The 18242-nt window shown below is 42.0% G+C and overlaps 1 protein-coding gene across 9 annotated transcripts in view; it reads right to left on the reverse strand.

Moving 5' to 3' along the window:
• LOC103663284 (TLE family member 4, transcriptional corepressor) overlaps window positions 1–18242 on the reverse strand; it is a 139135-nt gene that overhangs the window by 76269 nt on the left and 44624 nt on the right. For 7 of the 9 annotated variants that reach the window (XM_040620219.1, XM_040620218.1, XM_040620215.1 and 4 more), the window contains one exon: window positions 15989–16063. The exons of the other annotated variants lie outside the window; for them this stretch is intronic. In XM_040620219.1, coding sequence (XP_040476153.1) covers window positions 15989–16063 — 75 coding nt within the window. The remainder of the gene's footprint in view (window positions 1–15988; window positions 16064–18242) is intronic. 9 annotated transcript variants of the gene reach the window in all.

Consider the following 18242-nt stretch of genomic DNA (forward strand, 5'->3'; position numbering starts at 1 on the left):
GCATGCTGATGTACCATGAGTGACCCGTCGTCATGATGGCCTCTTCCTTGCAAACAGTTCAGCACACACACAAAACACAAAATGTTAACTGGTTGAGTCTAGGTGATGAGTACAGTCTCGATTTTATTCTTTCTACTTCTCTGTAGTTGTTGGGATGGGAAAAATAGATGTGCCCTTCTGGACAAAAGATTGGGAGGTCTTGCTTTTTTTTCCTTTTTTTCTAAAGATTTTATTTATTTATTTGAGAGGGAAAGAGAGAGCACACAAGTGGGAGGAGGGGCAGAGGCAGAAGCCAAAGAGACTCCCCGCTGAGTGGGGCACTGGAGCCCACCTGAGCCAAGGGCAGAAGCTTAACCAACTGAGCCACCCAGGGGCCCCGGCATTTTTTGCTTTTAACAAATACATCTAGCAAAAGCCAGTAAGTGAATATATGGAAAGAAGCAAGAATAAAAAGAACAGAAGAACAAACTTTTCAACTGAAATGTATCTGTAACTCGCTCTAATGACTTAAAACATAAACGAGATTTACTGCAGGGGAAAGACCTACATTTAGAACAACCGAAAGACTGTCACTGCAAGGGTGCTTCTCATACAAAGACCACAGATCTCCGTACTCCTCAAGGTCCCTGGGCTGGTCTTTAAGGGGAAGACATGTAACAAGCAAAGTAAGGAATCCTGTGACTCCTGTGCCAAGAATTTTATTGTCTTCACTTGTCTTAACTTGTCTTAACTCACAAAGTGATAATGGCAAGAAAAGGAGGGGAAAAATCCCCCAAATTTGATTACTATGTTAACTTTCCCATCGGAGATCCTGCTGGAATTTTTTCTGAGTTGGTCCAAAGTTTACTAGGAAAGGCAGTTCTAAACAAATAAATAACAGAACTACAATTTCCTGGAAACTTGTTTAAGTGTTTAAAAAAAAATTTTTTTTAGAGATTTTTAACATGTATCTTACTGAAACTAATACTTCTATTTTGTGTTTTAGTCGTTAAAGTCACCCAGCTAGGGGATCTTACTCAGGAAAGTTTTCTTTAGTTATTTCAGAGTACTTTAAAAAAGTGAAGCTGAGTTTAAAAAGCCTATCTACTTCAAGGTTCTTCAGTAACCCTGCAATTGACCTTCAAAAGTAGAATGAAATTCAGAGGATACCGAGATGAGCTGCTTTCCAACATTTTGACCAAAACTCATGTGTGTGCAGTACACGTGTGGACATGCAGGTATCTGCAGAGAATACACTTGTAAACAAACCAAATCTTACCAATACCGAATAGTATGTGTACCTCCCTGTAATATATTCTATTCTCTTCTACTTCTTAATAAAAAACGGTAACGATGGCTCACTGAATTGACTTCACTGCACATGCATGAGTCATATTGTGATTTGTAACAAGAATTATACATTTAGTCTTTGTCCACTATTTCTGGCAGGGAGAACCCTTGAGATTTCCTAAGGAATGAGAGCAGCAAAGGTATCTTTTGTTATGTTAATGAGGTGGCTTTGGGGGGGGCTGGTTGCTAGGAGAACCAACTATGTGATTAGAGGGTTAGAACTTTAGCCCCACTCTCAGACCTCAGGGAAGAGGAGTGGGCTAGAGACTGAGTCCCATCACCAGTGGCCAATGATTTAATCAACCATGACAAAACCTCCATAAAAAACTCAAAAGGACAGGGATGGGAAAGCTTCCTGGCTGATCAACACATGGGGAGAGCGGGAGAGAATGTGCACTAAGAGAGGGCAGGAAACTCTATACCCTTTCCCCAAATTTTGTCTTATGCATCTTATTGTGTCTTCTGGTTCCTGGGTTATATCCTTTTACAATACATGGCTAATCTAGTAAGTAAAATGCTTCCCTGAGTTCTATGAGCTGCTGTAGCAAATTAATGGAACCCAAGAAGGGAACTGTCAGAAGCACAGGTGACAACTTGGACTTGCGACTGGCTTCAGAAGAGGAAGAGACGATGGTGGTGGTGGGAAGATGTCTTGCAGGGCTGACGCAGGAGGCTATCTCCAGAGATTGTATCAGAATTTAGTTGAATTACAGAACACCCAGCTGATGTTAGAGAACTGCTTGGTGGAGTGGGAATCCTCCCACCCCGCAGGAAGGGGCTTTAGACTCTTACAGGCCAACACCCATACATGTGAGTCGGTAGATTTTATCAGCATCAAGAATGAAGCACAAGCCCCCACCATCCAGTCCAGTGATGGCACTCGCTGTCCCATGGGGACCTTTCTTTACTAGGGAGGTCTAACCCTAAGAGGTAAACAATCCTTCATAAGAATCAAAAGAGATTGCCCCTCTGTGGAAGTGAGTTTTGAACTAAGGTCTAAAGATAAGAGTTAGAGCACCTTGCAGAGCACTGGGAGAAAGGAATCAGGCCAAGAGAGAAGCAGGTGCAAAGGTCCAGAACTGGAGAGGCCCCGAAGTGACCAAGGAAGCAAAAGGACGGCTGGTGGGAACCCAGGGAGCAAGGAAGTATGGTAAAACAGAAATATGGGAATCAGATTATGGACGGAAAGGAATTAAGACTTTCACGTAAGAATAAGGAGAGCTTTAGGCCGTGGTGAATTTCTCTGGTTTTGTTTTGTCTTTCAAATTGAACTTTTAGTTTGTCCTTAATGGATATAAGCTGGACTGTAATCATTTGCTGGCTCTGTGTTGCCAGTATCTTCTCTCAGTTTCTGGGGCCTGTCTTTTCATTTTCTTTGGGATACCTTTTAATGAACGGGTGTTTTTAATTTTAACTAGGTAACATTATCAATCTTTTTTCTTATGGTTTGAGCTTTCCGTGACCCATTAATACTTCTCGACTCCAAGATAAAGATTCTTCTTGTTTTGTTGTTTTCTGAAAGTTTTAAAGTTCTTCCATATGCTTTTTGGATTGGCTTCTGCAAACGGTGAGATAGGTGAACCCAATTTCCTTTCCTCCACAAGAATAACCAACTATCCCCTCAGTAGTACTTACTAGTGGACATCTTTCCCTCCCTTGATCCGCATGCCCCTCTGATGTATATGAATGGATCTACTTTTGAGTATTTGTTCCATCGGTTTAAATAAAGACTTATCAGTATTGCAAACTAGAGTATTAAATAATTTCAAAATGTTTAAAATACAGAATGCTTATGTGAGACTGAGAGAGTGGCCATGATGAAAGGAGAGACACCAGCTGGGAGGTGATACAGTGGCTCAAACCAAAAACTGATGATGGATTAGGGTTGTGGCTGCACAACTTGCAAAGAGTAGAAGGAGTGAGGATAAGTTGAGGCGGCATGAAAAGACATGGTTATGGAAGGAGAAGGGCATGAGCAAAACTGAAGGAATCCAACACACTTTGTTAACAGCAGGCCCCCAGTAACTGGGGAGATGATTGTACTATTTCCTCGGATGGGTCAGAAGTGGGGAGGAATGGGCCTATAGATACAGCTGTGCTTTGTAATTTGTCTAAATACCTTATTTTTATAGAGCAGTTTTAGTTCACAGAAGTTATAACTTCTTTAGATCAGAAGAGTCATGTGTGTAACGAACAAGGAGACTATGAAGACATTAAAAGTCACGCAAAATCCTACCAGCCAAAAAACAGCTAATGTAATGATCAAGTCCATCTGGTATTTTTTTCAGTGCATATATAAGCATTTTAAAACACAAATAACATCATGCTATCTTGTAGTTTAAAGTTCTTCTTTTCTTATTTAGTATCAAACTTTTTCCCATATCCCTAAGTAATGCTCTGACTGCATCATTTGTGATGGCCGCACAGTATATGCCGTATATGCTGTTGTAGAGATATGTGAGAGTTCACTTAAGTGATCCTCAATCGTTTGCTTCAAGTTTAGGTCGTTTCCAATTTTGATGTATATATGGAGTCACCACGGTATTACAAAATACTAGTTAAGATAGTTCCTCAACAAGTTATAGAATACCCAAATCAAAGTGGCCTAAGTAACAGAGACTTTTATTCTCACTTAACAAGTCCAGGGTTAAACGTCAGATGACCCGGTGATAACAAGGTTTTGTGTCAACATCTCTTTGGCTCTCATGGCCTCTGCCATATCCCATTTCCACACCAAGATGGCTGCCACAGCTCCAAGCATTAACTCATGCTCACACAACCATGTTCAAATGCAGAAAGAGGGCCATTTTCTTTTCTGGGTCTTTCTGCTAAGGAGAGAAAGATATCTCCTTAAATCTCATGGACTTGGATAGGGTCACTGGCCCACAGCCCAGCTGTGAGGAAGGCCGGACAGAGCACCTGGATGGTTCAGCCTCCACAGCAGGAGCTATAGGCTTAGCCTGCAACAACCAACCAACAAAACCTGCCTTGACATCTGTCTTTGCTCACAGGCCAGTCTGAGGCTATTAGCCGAAAGAGACCCCAAACTACCTCTGAGCTTTTAATCCAAGTAGGCAGCAGCTTAAACTTCTCCTTGCAACAGTCCCTTCTCCCAGATACTCGTTTCTGCAGAGATATATCTACAAACTGCTTATGGTCAACCCAGAAATAGCCAGAGGGAAAAATACATGACTGCCACTTTGCTTCAGAGCCACAGTGGCACTGGCCCTGTTGGTCACAGAAGATAATCTGGGTGACTAGAGAAACTCTCCCCCTTTTTATAAATCTACCAAGGGAAAACAATGTATGAAAATCGACAGACAGTTCAAGGAACGCCCCCATCCCCTGGGCAATATTTAGAAACAAATTCAGTATAAACTCCCTACTTCCAGGTTTCTCAACAACCGTCTAGCAATGTCTCCTTTTAATGCTACAGACAACTGCTTTCTAGCTGCACGCATCCCACCAGGTATTTTACTATTTCCCATCAGGAGCCAGCACAGTTCTACTGCCATAAAACATAGGCTCAAACATTTTTGTGTCATGGACCTTTTGTGAAACTAAGTCCAAAATTTCTTCTCTAGAAAATGTATATATCTCTTTCACCCACCCATAATTGTGTCAACATTTCAGGGGGCTGAGGAACAGCTTAATTAATACCCAAGCATGAAATCCAAGAAGACCCAAGGACCTAGGTTTAAAATACCAAGGACCTAGGTTTAAAAGTGGTGTTTATAGGGACGCCTGGGTAGCACAGTTGTTAGGCGTCTGCCTTCGGCTCAGGGCGTGATCCCGGCATTCCGGGATCGAGTCCCACATCGGGCTCCTCCGCTGGGAGCCTGCTTCTTCCTCTCCCACTCCCCCTGCTTGTGTTCCCTCTCTCGCTGGCTATCTCTGCCAAATAAATAATCTTAAAAAAAAAAAAAAAAAGTGGTGTTTATAACTTGTGATTCTTACATATGAGAGTAAGTTACAACAGACAGGGAGAAACACAGTAGGAGTCAGGAGTAGCCAGATGATCTGTGCGGCTCATATGCTTCCGACAACTTAGGCGAACCAATTAGTGTGTGCATCAGGCACACCCAATTTCCATCTCCCTCACTGAGCTCTGGGCACTAAACACTGGACAATCCTACAGTGGATCTTGGGATAAAGAGACTATTGATCCTAGTATCAAAGAAAGAAGAACACAGAGTCGAGGGAACAAATAAGGGACAAGTGTAACAGAATGGTTAAATGTGTGAGCTCTCAAGTTGGTCTAAGTGTGAACCCCCATTCTGCCACTTCCTCCCTGTGTGGCCTTTAGAAAACTACATACTCCTTCAGAGCCTTGGTTTCACTTTTTGTAAAGTTGGGAGAGTAGTACTATCTTCCACATGGGGTCGATGTGAAGATTAAACACAGTACTGACACAAAACAAATCATAAACATTTGCTATTTTTACTTACCTGTTTAGGGAAAAGAATCTAAGCCTAGGGATGTAAATCTAGAGAAATAACTGTGACACAAAAGGCCCTTTAGTTTTAAAATAAAAAAACCCGTAGTTACCAAAATAAAGAGGCTCAGGAATCATACCATGCATACAATGTTAGACGAGTGGTCATACTTTAGTGGCTATCTGCTCTAGCCATGCAGCCTACAGGTGAGAAAACTGTTAAATGAAATTCCTAAAATCATACTGTAAGTGACACTCAGGATTGTGGATTTTCAACCAGTCCAAACTTCCTCTCAAAATTGTGTGCGTGGTGGTGGGGGGGATGTAAAAATAGCTCAAAATAGAGTATTTGTTCATTTAACAAATATTTATTAAACAGATATTTATTAAACATAATAAATTACTGCACGTTTATTGAACAAATAGTTGCTGAGTACTTACTGTACAAATATTTATGGAACACAACGAGCCACACATTGTTCTAGGCACCGCGGCAGGAAAAGTGAACAAGATCTCACTTGCTAGGGAAGGGAGTGTGATGCATTCGTGAACAAATAAATGGTAAATGCTATGAAAAGTACAGAACGGGCTAATAGGGCAGAGAATGAACTGGGTAAAAGAGCTACGAAAGCCGGCTGATCAGGGAAGTCCTTTCTCGGGAGATACAGGAGCTGGGACTTTAAGGAGCATTAGGAGGACCGTGTCAGGACATGGAGGGCGGGCCTTCAAAAGCGCTGATGCACAAACCCTCAGTCAAGAAGCAGCCTGAGGTGACCCAGGGAGAGAAGAAAGAAGCCAATGTAGGCATGTGGGTGAAATACAGTCAAACGAAGAGAATGAGTGGTATGTGACATCAGAGAGGTGGGCAAAGAGTCAGCTCATGAAGAAATTTGTAGGCCACAGTAAGATATTCAGACTTCATTCTAAGCAAAACTGGCAGCCCTCAGAGACAGGTTTTAAGCAGGGGAGCAATAGGATCCAAGTTGTATTTCAGAAGATCAGTCTGGCTGCCGCAGGTAGGATAAAGCAGAGAGAGACAAATGCGTAAAGAAGAAGCCGTATGAGGAAGAGGCTGGAGACCAGAGGAGGGAGACAGCAAGCGCAGTCACCCTTGACAGAACAGTCTGGAGGCAGAATAGATACCATTTTTGATCGCAGGGTAAGTTTTTTACTGAGTTTGGATTCTTTCCCTTCTTCCCTCAGCCAGTCTCTAGGACGTGGACAATGAAGACTCAAGTTCTGAGGGGTACTGGAACAGAAAAGAATAAGCACAAAATGGAACGGGGAATATCGATAATGACAGCTACGGATATCAAGACAGTGTGTCATTGGCAAAAGAACAGACACACCCAGTCTCACAGAGCAGGAGAGAGTCCAGAAGAGGACCTACGTAAATAGAGTCATTAGAACTTCAACAACGGTGCAAGGCGATTCAATGGGGAAAAGAGTTTTTTTTTTTTTTAAAGATTTTATTTATTTATTTGACAGAGATAGAGACAGCCAGCGAGAGAGGGAACACAAGCAGGGGGAATGGGAGAGGAAGAAGCAGGCTCACAGTGGAGGAGCCTGATGTGGGGCTCGATCCCGTAACGCCGGGATCACACCCTGAGCTGAAGGCAGTTGCTTAACCGCTGTGCCACCCAGGCGCCCCAAAAGAGTTATTTTAACAAAGGTACTGGGAACCATCGAATCAAAAGTCCATCTGAAGAACGAAAAAGAGAAAGAAAGAAACTAGATCTATATCTCATAAACAAAGTTGACTCAAACTGGATCACAGGCCTAAACCTATAACTTCTAGAAGAAAAGCTAGGAGAACATCTTTGTGGTCCTTGGGTGAGACAAAGATTGCTGAGAGACACACCAAAAGTTAAGACTCATGAAGAAAAAAAGATTCATAAATCCGACTTCCTGGGTGTTAAAAATTTCTGCTCTTCAAAAGACAGCATTAAAAAAGATAAAAGGACAATTATAGGTTGGGAGAAATTATTTGCAAAATACACAAAGGACTTACATCCAGACTTTTTTTAACTCTCAGAACTTCATAATAAAAAAATAACAGACTCAAGGAAAAAGGGAGGCAAAAATATGAGCAGAAACTTCCCGGTGAAGACAGAGAGACAGCAAGTAAGCACACGGGCACTCAGCACTTCCGCAGCCGCTACAGAAATGCACCAACGCCAGAGCAGCACCATCCACCCATCAGAAACGGCGAAGGACTCGCAAAGCCTCCGATTCCGCGCACTGCTGGGGACGTGGAGCAAAAGCTGTCTCACGGAGCGCGTTAGTGAGAGTGCAAAACTACATGGTCGCTTTGGACAATAGTAGGTCAGTTACTTCCAAAATACACTGACCATGTAACTCGGCAATCCCACTTCCAGGTAATTACCCAGAAGAAAGGAAATCTTATATTCACTTACAAGAACTTACACAAATCGAGGCGCCTGGGTGGCACAGCGGTTAAGCGTCTGCCTTCGGCTCAGGGCGTGATCCTGGCGTTATGGGATCGAGCCCCACATCAGGCTCCTCTGCTACGAGCCTGCTTCTCCCTCTCCCACTCCCCCTGCTTGTGTTCCCTCTCTCGCTGGCTATCTCTATCTCTGTCAAATACATCAAAAAAAAAAAAATCTTAAAAAAAAAAAAAAGAACTTACACAAATCTGTATGTTAATATTTCCTGGAACTTTGTTCACAATCACAAAACGCTACAGCTAACCCAACTGTCCTTCAAGGAGTAAATGGCTAAACACACTAGCCTATCCTACAACAGAATATCGTTCAGCCACACAAAGGATACTAGGGATACAGGCAAGCACAGACAAATCTCGGATGCATTATTCTAAATGAAGATGAAAACTCAAAGACTATATGGTGTATAATCCCATTTATACGACATTCTCAAAAAGGCTCACTTTGGGAGAAAAAAACTTCACGGGCAGGTGCCAGCGGCTGGGGTAGAGAAAAGACCGACTACACAGAACAAGGGAATTTCGGGAGGCGGGGCAAGAGAGAAATATTCTGTATCTCCACAGCGGTGGTAGTTTACAGGACTCTATTCGGCTGTCAAAACTCACAGGACTGTATGCTAGAAAGGGTCAACTTCACTTTATTCAATTATACCTCGATAAATCTTTTTGAAACATATAGAGTATCAATATTGAATGTGTATTGCTAGATTTCTAATTCCAAATATAAAAAATATAAATTCATAAATGTATGCCTCATTTTTATTATGTTTTTCTACTGTTTCTCTTTATTCTGTTGTCCTTGGAAGCTAAAGTTTTACTGAAATTAAAATGTGCAAATTAAAAGTTGATTATGTGTAGTAAAATGCAAAACCAGAAACCTTACAACTACCAAAACCTTAAAGATGAATGATTCAAATGTAATTTGAGGATCATTTCAGAGTACACTTTAGAAAATGTTTAAAAATATCAGAACATAAAATGTGCCCCTTTGGTCTGAGTTGGTGAAGCTATTCAAATACTTGTTTAATGAATGAAGGAGTAGATGTAATCATTATTTTTAACCATTTGATAAACGGTCCTAACCTTTTCACAAAGGACCTCAGGAAAACACTTAAGATCACAAATGCATTTTTAGGTAAAAGATTCCCAAACTGATATCCTAGGGAGCTTTGAGGAGGACACACACCAAGTCTTTTTAGCCTAAGTCCTTTAAACCTCTGAGTTGCTCTTTGGGGTGAGCCTGTCTCTTCCCTCCCCCCCAGCTTTGAAGGGCAGAGGCAGAGGGTCTGGCTACATGGGAGCTGCTGCCGCCGCCTGTAGGGACACTAAGGGCAAGATGCCAATAAGAGAATAAGAAAAAGGGATGCAAAAAAGAAAAACAAAACAAACCACTAACCAATCAAAAGGAATGACAAAGTACAAGCTTGCAAGCTGCCCTGAGTGAAACCTGCTTTTCTGCGTCAACTCTTCCACCCAGACCCCTGGACCCCTACACAGGCTCAGCCTGCTGGGCTCTGGTGTGAATGAAGTGCAGATCACAGACTGCGAAACTCCACCTTCTCCTCAGTAGTGGAAGCACAAAGCCCACAGGCCTTTTACTAAGTCAGATGCACCCACCCAAACACATTCTGCAACTCGTCACAACTTTGTGCGGAGCTCTACCTTGAGTTATAGAAATACAGGTGGGAGAAAGAGGGAGAGAAGGGTTCTTTCCTCAACAGGAAGAAAAAGAATAGTACTTCAGGTTGGCAACAGCAAAAGAGAGAAAGACAGAAAGAAAAGAAAGAAAGAAAAAAAACTGACTAGCTTCTAGAAGTTTCTTCTAGGAAAGCTATGCAACAGAAATTAACAGAGTACACCATAAATACAAATTAGAAATTTTGTTCTTTACCCAGGTTTCTTAGGGAGTTCTGAAGTGGAGACAGAGCTAAAAAAAAAAAATTACTTAAATATATGAGAGCCTTTGCTATGAGAGAAGGGAAATTACTGCCTCTTAGAGCCTCATCAAATTGTAGCACAAAGATTAGATTATGACTACATCACTCAATAATGTAGCCCCCTGATCCACAATAAATGAATCCGTTAAAAACAAAACAAAACGAAAAGGGTGGGGGGCAGGCATACCAACAAAAGATACAGAGGAATGTATGGACCTATGATATAAAACTGCTTTGGCTTACACGCAATCTTGGGGTCGATCATACTTGTGAGAGCAGGTGAGCAAAGCCCTACAACTGCAGAAAACCAGCCTCCTTTCCCCCAGCCCTTATCCCAGCAAGCTGTGCCCATCACGCAGCCAGTGGCCAGCATATCTCATAAAGTCTTGAGACTCCGGGCACGCTGTCTGGTGAAGACAGTCACAAGGGTGGAATAATGATCTCTGATGAAACACACATCGATTTCATAGCTTGTTTTTAAGATCAATGTAATATGGAAATATTACATACATTTAGAAAATACCAACAGTAATCGGTTGGGAGAAGAAAAAGAAAGGGAAGCTCACCTATAAATGTATGGGAAAGTACTTATTTTAAAAAGAATGTAAAAGCTGAGCTGTTCAAGACAAAATGTTTTACGCACAGAGCTCACGTCTGAAAACAAACCACGATCCCAGCACCTGAGTACAACTGCCTACCTCTACCAGAAACCCCCCTGAGAGAGCTTGGGGCCGATGCAGTAAAATCCTGAGTTTCCTAGTTCTTCCAAAAGTAGAGAGACAGGGCTTTGGCTGCAGGTCATTTTAAGCAATGATCCCAGGACAAGAGTGGGACCTAGGGAAAGCAAATCAGGCAAGAATGGAAAATCACAACAAGGATGCAACCCTGAGTGGATGACTACCGTGGGCAGCTAGATGAAACTCCGCCCTGCCAGGACCCTTTGTGGAGCAAGGAAGAAAGCACCTCAAAATTCCCCACCAATGGGGCAGGAGGGGGGTCATTTCACTGACTGACTGCCTGTGCAGCCCGAATTACCCCATGGGGGTATGTGTAAATACCTCACCCTTTCATACTGCTCAGCCATAAGTGAAGGGTGGATTCCCCATCAAGAGCACCAGGAAATGCAAGAGCTTCGCGGTGTGGCTGAGGAGAGGTGCTGTCAAGCCTGGGGAAACACTGTACTTGTACTGGCAATGGCCAGAGGGAAAGGCGGACGAGGGAAATGAGGGAACTGCGAGAATGCAGTAGCCCAGGAGGGACACCACTGCTTCAGCACTGTGGGGGTACCTGTGCCCAAAAGAGGACAATAGCACAGCCACTGCAAAATCAACAATACCTCTCCCAAGCCCTTTATTAGCAAATACAGAGGCGGGATGAGAATGTGGCTCTTGGATACTTAACATCTTTTTGCTTTTGTTGAGAAAGTGAAGTATTTTTAATTGTATTTCAAATTTTGTGTTACTGGAAGCTGTGATAGAACAGGCATGAACCCGCGCACACACACACACATTTTCATAAATACCCACATATTTGTATCTTCCAGTTTTTTGCCTAATGATTAATTAGTTTAAAAAGACAAAAAGAGAAATTACCACAATGGCGTATCTAAATGCCTCTGAAACTTAAAATGGCAGTTTTGAAATCTATAATGGAAAAGGAGGGACATACGTTTTCAAACTGTCATACCACAAGACCCTCTGCCAAAACGTCAATCTGGAATATGTGTGTGTGTGTGTGTGTGTGTGTGTGTGTGTGTGTGTGTGTGTGTAATTTAAGGGCCAATTATATGACAAGGACAATAAAACAAAACGCTAAGAGGAAGAAAAAACCCCCGAAGGTATTGTCTTCCTTTTTTTAAACTAACTCAAACACACAGGATGGTAAAGGCAAAGTCATTTAAATCATTTCCTTAGTAATACAAGTAATATTTAAATAGATTTAATAGTGCTGCTCCAAACCAATGAATTATGGGTTTAAAACCTATTAAAATGTAATGTTTTTTTCCTGAGCTGAGAGGAGAGAGATTTAAATCCACTGAATTTTAATATTTCAGCTTGAGCTGCAGGAGGTAGAGAAAGTCCAAATGAACTATTCCATCAGCACCATTCAAGCATGAACATTTTAATCAGTTTTACTTCCTTGGAGTTCTCTAACACAGTTTACGCTGTCATTCTGAAAGCACTTAACACAGAGAGTGTGAAAAACCACCAAGGCTTGTTATTGCCTTCACAATTGATGGCAAATAATTTTGCAGACTTCCTATCATTAAAATGTCACTGCTAAAAATTGAGGTTCAGCATTTCTTGTGCTAAACTGCATTTTTTCCTACAAACACCATGGCATACCTGTTCTTAAGGAATTTTTTAAGTTTTTTTTTTTTTAATGTATATTTCTACCTTTTTTTTTTTTACCCCCTCAAAGAGTTAGGTTAAAAGAGAGGGTGGAGGGAATTCCAAAGAAACCCCACTTTCTATTTTTACAAGCCAAACATTTCCTTTTCCAATCTTCGTACTAACAAAACTTTTTTCCCCTAATGGTGGCTTCTTTAGTGAAATTCTTATGAGGTTCCAAGCCAGTCTCCTTTATTAAGCATAACCACATTCACACAGCATGTGCTGATTATATAGTGTAATGGATTTAAAAAGCATTTTAAGATAGTCAGATGACTCAATTTAATAATACAGGAAATGAAAACATCATTTCTAATTAGATCATATTACTGATTTAAAACTACAATTTGTGTGCTGTTCCAACAGTGTGATCTCGCAGAGATTCTAATTTAAAAACAGTGGCTAGTACGACACATGACAAGATCAAACTAGATACATAACATTCCCTCAGCCAATTTGGGGGAACTCCGGGAAAGCTTCAAGGAAATGGGAGATACCACCAACTCAAAACAACACACAAAATATTGACTATAGAATACAACGCAGGAATTTTCCTAGGTTTTTTCCTTATAAATAAAAGATAAATGATATTTAACTTATTTCAATCTATCAACAGTTTTAAACTGAACATGACCTGTGAAAGAAATCATTATAACTGTGTTTCATTCCATTAAACACAACTAGCTTATTGTCAAGAGAACAAGCCGCCTCTCCAGGTTTCGGGCTCACTTCAGCATTTTGCATTTAAACTGCATGGATCACTGGTTTGGCTCATTTACCAATGAAGGTAGAATAATATTGCAGAGTTAAAAAGGTGCTTCATCAGATTTCATTAAATCTGGGAACATTTGCGCTTGTCTGGATGGTGTGCATACATATAAAACAGATACATACGTAGTGATAAACAAATGAAGGTCTGTCTGCAGGGGCTTTAGATGGGTCTTTGCTTCTTGGGAGGAAAATTTTCATTCCCTCAGTGGAAAAAACCATGGCCAACTACATTCCCAAAACCAAGTACAAAAATCTAAAATTGGCCCCTCAGCACTTTTGGGAGCTAGTCAAAAAGGCACACCTCACAACACGGAAGAGCAGGTGCACTGAAAATTACACAATGTGACAAGTGAAAACTACTGGACAGGAGGCATCACGCGCTGAAACAGACAAAGACACTACACCACAGAGAACAGCAGCAGTAGGAATGTATCAAGTGAGCTTGTAACGGGGCTCTTCCTTTTCACTTGGTTTGTGGCTCCCTAAAGCTGCTGGGTTTGTTTTTCTATCTCTGCAATCAATTTTTTCAGAATAGTCAGATTATGTGACTGTGACTCCATTTCCTGCTCAGACACCAATAATCTGGAATCCCCACCAGATCCACAAACACACGTGCTGCTTTGATAGCACGCGGTTCTACTGAGTTAGTTCTTCATGTAAGTTTTTTAGGGCACAAAATTAAATTTGCTATATTTTAATAATTAAATCATATATATACAATATGTCAGTCGTAACTTGGCTACGGTCTAATAAATCACCCTTTCCCTGAGAAAAGGAAATCTGCCATCCCATTCAAAACAAGATATGTAAAATGAAATAGATATGAAACAGCATTAAAAATATACTTGATGTGTGAAGGGAAGGGAACCGGTTCTGAGTTTTAGATCTTCCCACCTATGTTGAAGCAACATCCAATATAAAATAATGGGTTTTTGATTTAGATTAATCTCTCCACTGTACAGACAGTAACTAATAAGACTGGAAAAAGGAACAAAACAGCCTCCTGTTTCCCGGAGAAACGGCTGCCAACCAGTCCTAAGGTAGGATGGCTCCTCGTGTTTTAGCGGTTCGCACAAACAATGAACACTAACAAGCCAGAAAGGACCCAGCAGGCTCCCCTGTCAGTCCTCCCGCGCCCGTTCTCTCCCTCAACAGTGGACGGTGGTGAAGTGGGTGAGAAATGCAGGTTCTGTCCCCGGTGACCTCGGGAGGTCTGGTAACCAAAACACATCCCAACGCGAGTATGAGTGCTTCAGGCAAACACGGCTGGAATAGACGTACATAACTCACGTGAAAATTAAAGCTTTTTCAACTTTTTAAAAAATGTAACATGCCACTATTTTCTGGAGTTTTATGAAATAAAAACTACTTGTGAAATGTATTCCTCTCTCATCTCTCCCTCAAACCCAGAGCGTTGAAAGTGTACCACAGATGAGTGTACACGGCTGGTTCTGGGCCTTTCTTTCCAAGGGCGCACTTCTGAGGAAATAAAGGTTGCCCCTTCCCATTTATGACGTCTTCCAATTTACGACCGGTATTTTCTTGTGGTCAGAGGCCCACAAAACAGAGCTCCAAATAGCGCATTAAAAAACAAGCCACAATCAGACGATGGCTCCACCACCGCCAGTCATCCCAGAGTTGTGATTTCCTTGTTAAAAGACAGAGGCATAATTGAAGCAATATCTTCACTTCAGATTGATTATCAGGCGACCCTTATCCGCATCTTCACTCAGCAATTTGAATTTTAATGAAAGTAAATGGAATAATTAGCATTTCAAAGTGTGTTTGATACACTGAGGGGGGAAAAAAGAGAAAAGACTTTTGTGTATAATCTATACACAAAAGAAAGTATTCCGGGAGGGAGCCGAGAGAGGGAAGTATAGTTGTGCTGTCTTCATTAGAATAATCTAAGGAACTGCTTGTACCAGCTGCATAAATAGAGATGTGATATTGTGCTCTTTTCAGCTAAGATTTTTCACCTTTATTATCCCTTAAGTTTTAGCACCTTATTTTATTACTTGTTACCTTCATCTGGGAGAACAAAAATCTAAGCGGAGTTGGAGTGATTGCCCAAACCTATGAATTCCAGCGGGATTTCTATGCAACATTAAAGCTACCATCACCAGGAAGAATTTCCTAACTGGGCCACTGATTGTGCCAAAAGGTACACCTTTCATCTAGTACTCCTACTACAAATGGACACCTAGCCCTTAAGAACCACTCACCACAGGGGAGGAAGAGTAGCTGGGAGATACAAAAATGCACATTTTATTTCTCCCAAAACGGTATGCAGGTACTCTGTATTTGCGGAAAGATGAGAGAAGTACGGTCATTTTACCATCAGGGCAATCTCCATGTTTTTTGCAGACCTAGGCCCGCAACAGGAGCTGATTGCAAAGGAAAGAAATGTTATGAAAAAGAACTGTCTAGTCTCCTTAGGGGAGAATTTCTGGGAACATGTCCACGGGACTTGGTGAGAATGTGATGCAAAGTTTCTGAGGTAGCCATGGAACTTCACCTGAGACAGAAGGCGAAGTGCTGAGTTTCACTCTGTGGTCCTCTATTGCCTTTTGCCCTTCGGCTGGAACAAAGTTTAAAGAGAGAGAGCAAGCGAGCAGATGACACACACTAAGATCAGAGCTAAAACGGAAAGGCCACGTACCCCAATGATGGCGTTCAGTTCGGCCATGGTCACCTGCTTGGCCCGTTCCACAGCCTGCACCACTTGTTGCTGGTGCTATAAAATGAAGATCAGAAACAGAATACAATTATTTGCTTTCTAGTCAGGCAAGAACAGCTTTTCCTAACGCGTCCTCTAACTCCGATTACATGCAAAACAGGATTCGAGGGTCTCCACAGTTCAAATAAAAGCCCCAGGCGGTGGCTGACCGATGTCTAGGGTCTATGTGGGTCTCTACTGCAGAGGAGTGCTGGGCGTCCAACTGCACTGCACCCCCACAACTGGTAGAAGCAGCTTAAACTTCACTTTGCCGTCAGCGGTGCCCTGTGGCCCAGCATCCTCCACGAATACTAACAAACACGACAAGGCAACCCATCCCCCACCTGCTTTCTTTGTACCCCCTTTTGTCTGCCATCTACATAAAAAGTCTGAGAGTATTTCCTAGAAGTACTTATTTTCAAAATTTCTCCTGAGAGCGGTTACAGTAAGCACTAGAAGGCCATTTAGAATTAAACGTTTATTTTCTTCCGAAAGGGTGGGAAGTGTTCATGTTTTAATTCCTATCAAGAAGGGCTGCATATGGGGGCGCCTGGGTGGCACAGCGGTTAAGAGTCTGCCTTCGGCTCAGGGCATGATCCCGGCGTTCTGGGATCGAGCCCCACATCAGGCTCTTCCGCTATGAGCCTGCTTCTTCCTCTCCCACTCCCCCTGCTTGTGTTCCCTCTCTCGCTGGCTGTCTCTGTCTCTGCCGAATAAATAAAATCTTTAAAAAAAAAAAAAAAAAGAAGGGCTGCATATTTAAGCGATTAAAAACGCGCAACTTTCACTATCAGTAAAGTCTAAGGACTTCGGGTGTTTCTTTTACATGCAACAGAAAACTAAAACCTACACGTTTCATTTATTTTTCTTATGGAAAAACTAGGATGGATAGTACAGGAAAATCCCTCCCTCTATCCAGGATCCGGTTCTAAAGAGAATGAGCGAGAACGGAGTATCGGTCATTTGTGTGATATTAACAAAAGGAAGCAGCACGAAGTCTCTGCAGGGAGGCGCTCGCTCACTGCTACACATCCACCAGCCAGTGCACGAGCACCTCCAAGACATAAGTACTATCCTCACCCAAGTACAGCTGAACCCTCCAGCATCTACATTCTCAAATCTGGTCCAAAACAGGTCTCCCGTGGACTTTTTTCAACTAGGTTCATGAATGAAGGAGCCAAAAAGACTGTGTATGAGACAGGCACTCCTCTGCGTGGCTAGGAAGAATCTTGTTTTGACTGATCCTAGTTGATGAATGTAACTAACTTTCTCCGCTGATTGGAAGTGAATATGAAGCTTAGCTAGCATACTGCTTAATACACACAAAAAGCTAAGCCATCAATTATATACGAAATTCCCCTTGAGCTACCTGGTATTACATTCCCAAACTCTCAAATATACACAGTTACTGCGATTAACTAGGGTGACCAATATTTCCACCTCCCAGTTGTGTAGACTTAGAGGGGGGGTGTGGAGTGAGGAAAAGAAAACTGCTTTAGTTATCCACATGCGGCGTTTTCACCCTTGATTTCCTAATAGAAATGTGCATTTTGTGCCTAAATCTAATGGAAAGAAAAATGTCAAATAGATCACTGCATTTTGAGCTTTTAATAAACTCTGAACGTTAAACTAGGTACTTTGATATTTCTCTTAATTTTAGGAGTTTCAAAGCAAGGGCTTAAGAAACAATCCCAAAGTCGTTTTTTTAAAAGATTTTATTTGAGAAAGCGAGCAAGAACAAGGGTGGGGGGAGAGGGGCAAAGGGGGAAGCTGACTCCCCGCTGAGCAGGGCGCTGAGCAGGAAGCCAGGATCTCAGGACCATGAGATCCTGACCTGAGCTGAAGGCAGACGCTTAATGGACTGAGCCACCCAGGTGCCCTGAAAGTGTTTCTAGGTATCTCCGTCCATTCTCTTATTCTTTAATAAAACATTTCCCAGAGTGAAATAACTCATTTCCTTCTCTGTTTGAAGAAAGTAAAAGTCCTAAAGATTTATAAAGACACTAGAAGGAACAGAGAGGCATGCTCCATAAAGTGGCCAGTAACAGCAGTTTCTCCTCGAAGCTACCCTAACCAGTATGTTAACCTACAAGCACAGAGTTCATGTGTAGATGTAAAGCAATCTAGTTATCAGAGTAGTGAAAAATGGCAGTACTTGGACAACAGAGAAAATGGACAACATGTAGGACGACTCTGG

Source organism: Ursus maritimus, unplaced genomic scaffold (genome assembly GCF_017311325.1).
Source record: "Ursus maritimus isolate PB19 unplaced genomic scaffold, ASM1731132v1 scaffold_34, whole genome shotgun sequence".
NCBI lineage: Eukaryota > Metazoa > Chordata > Mammalia > Carnivora > Ursidae > Ursus > Ursus maritimus.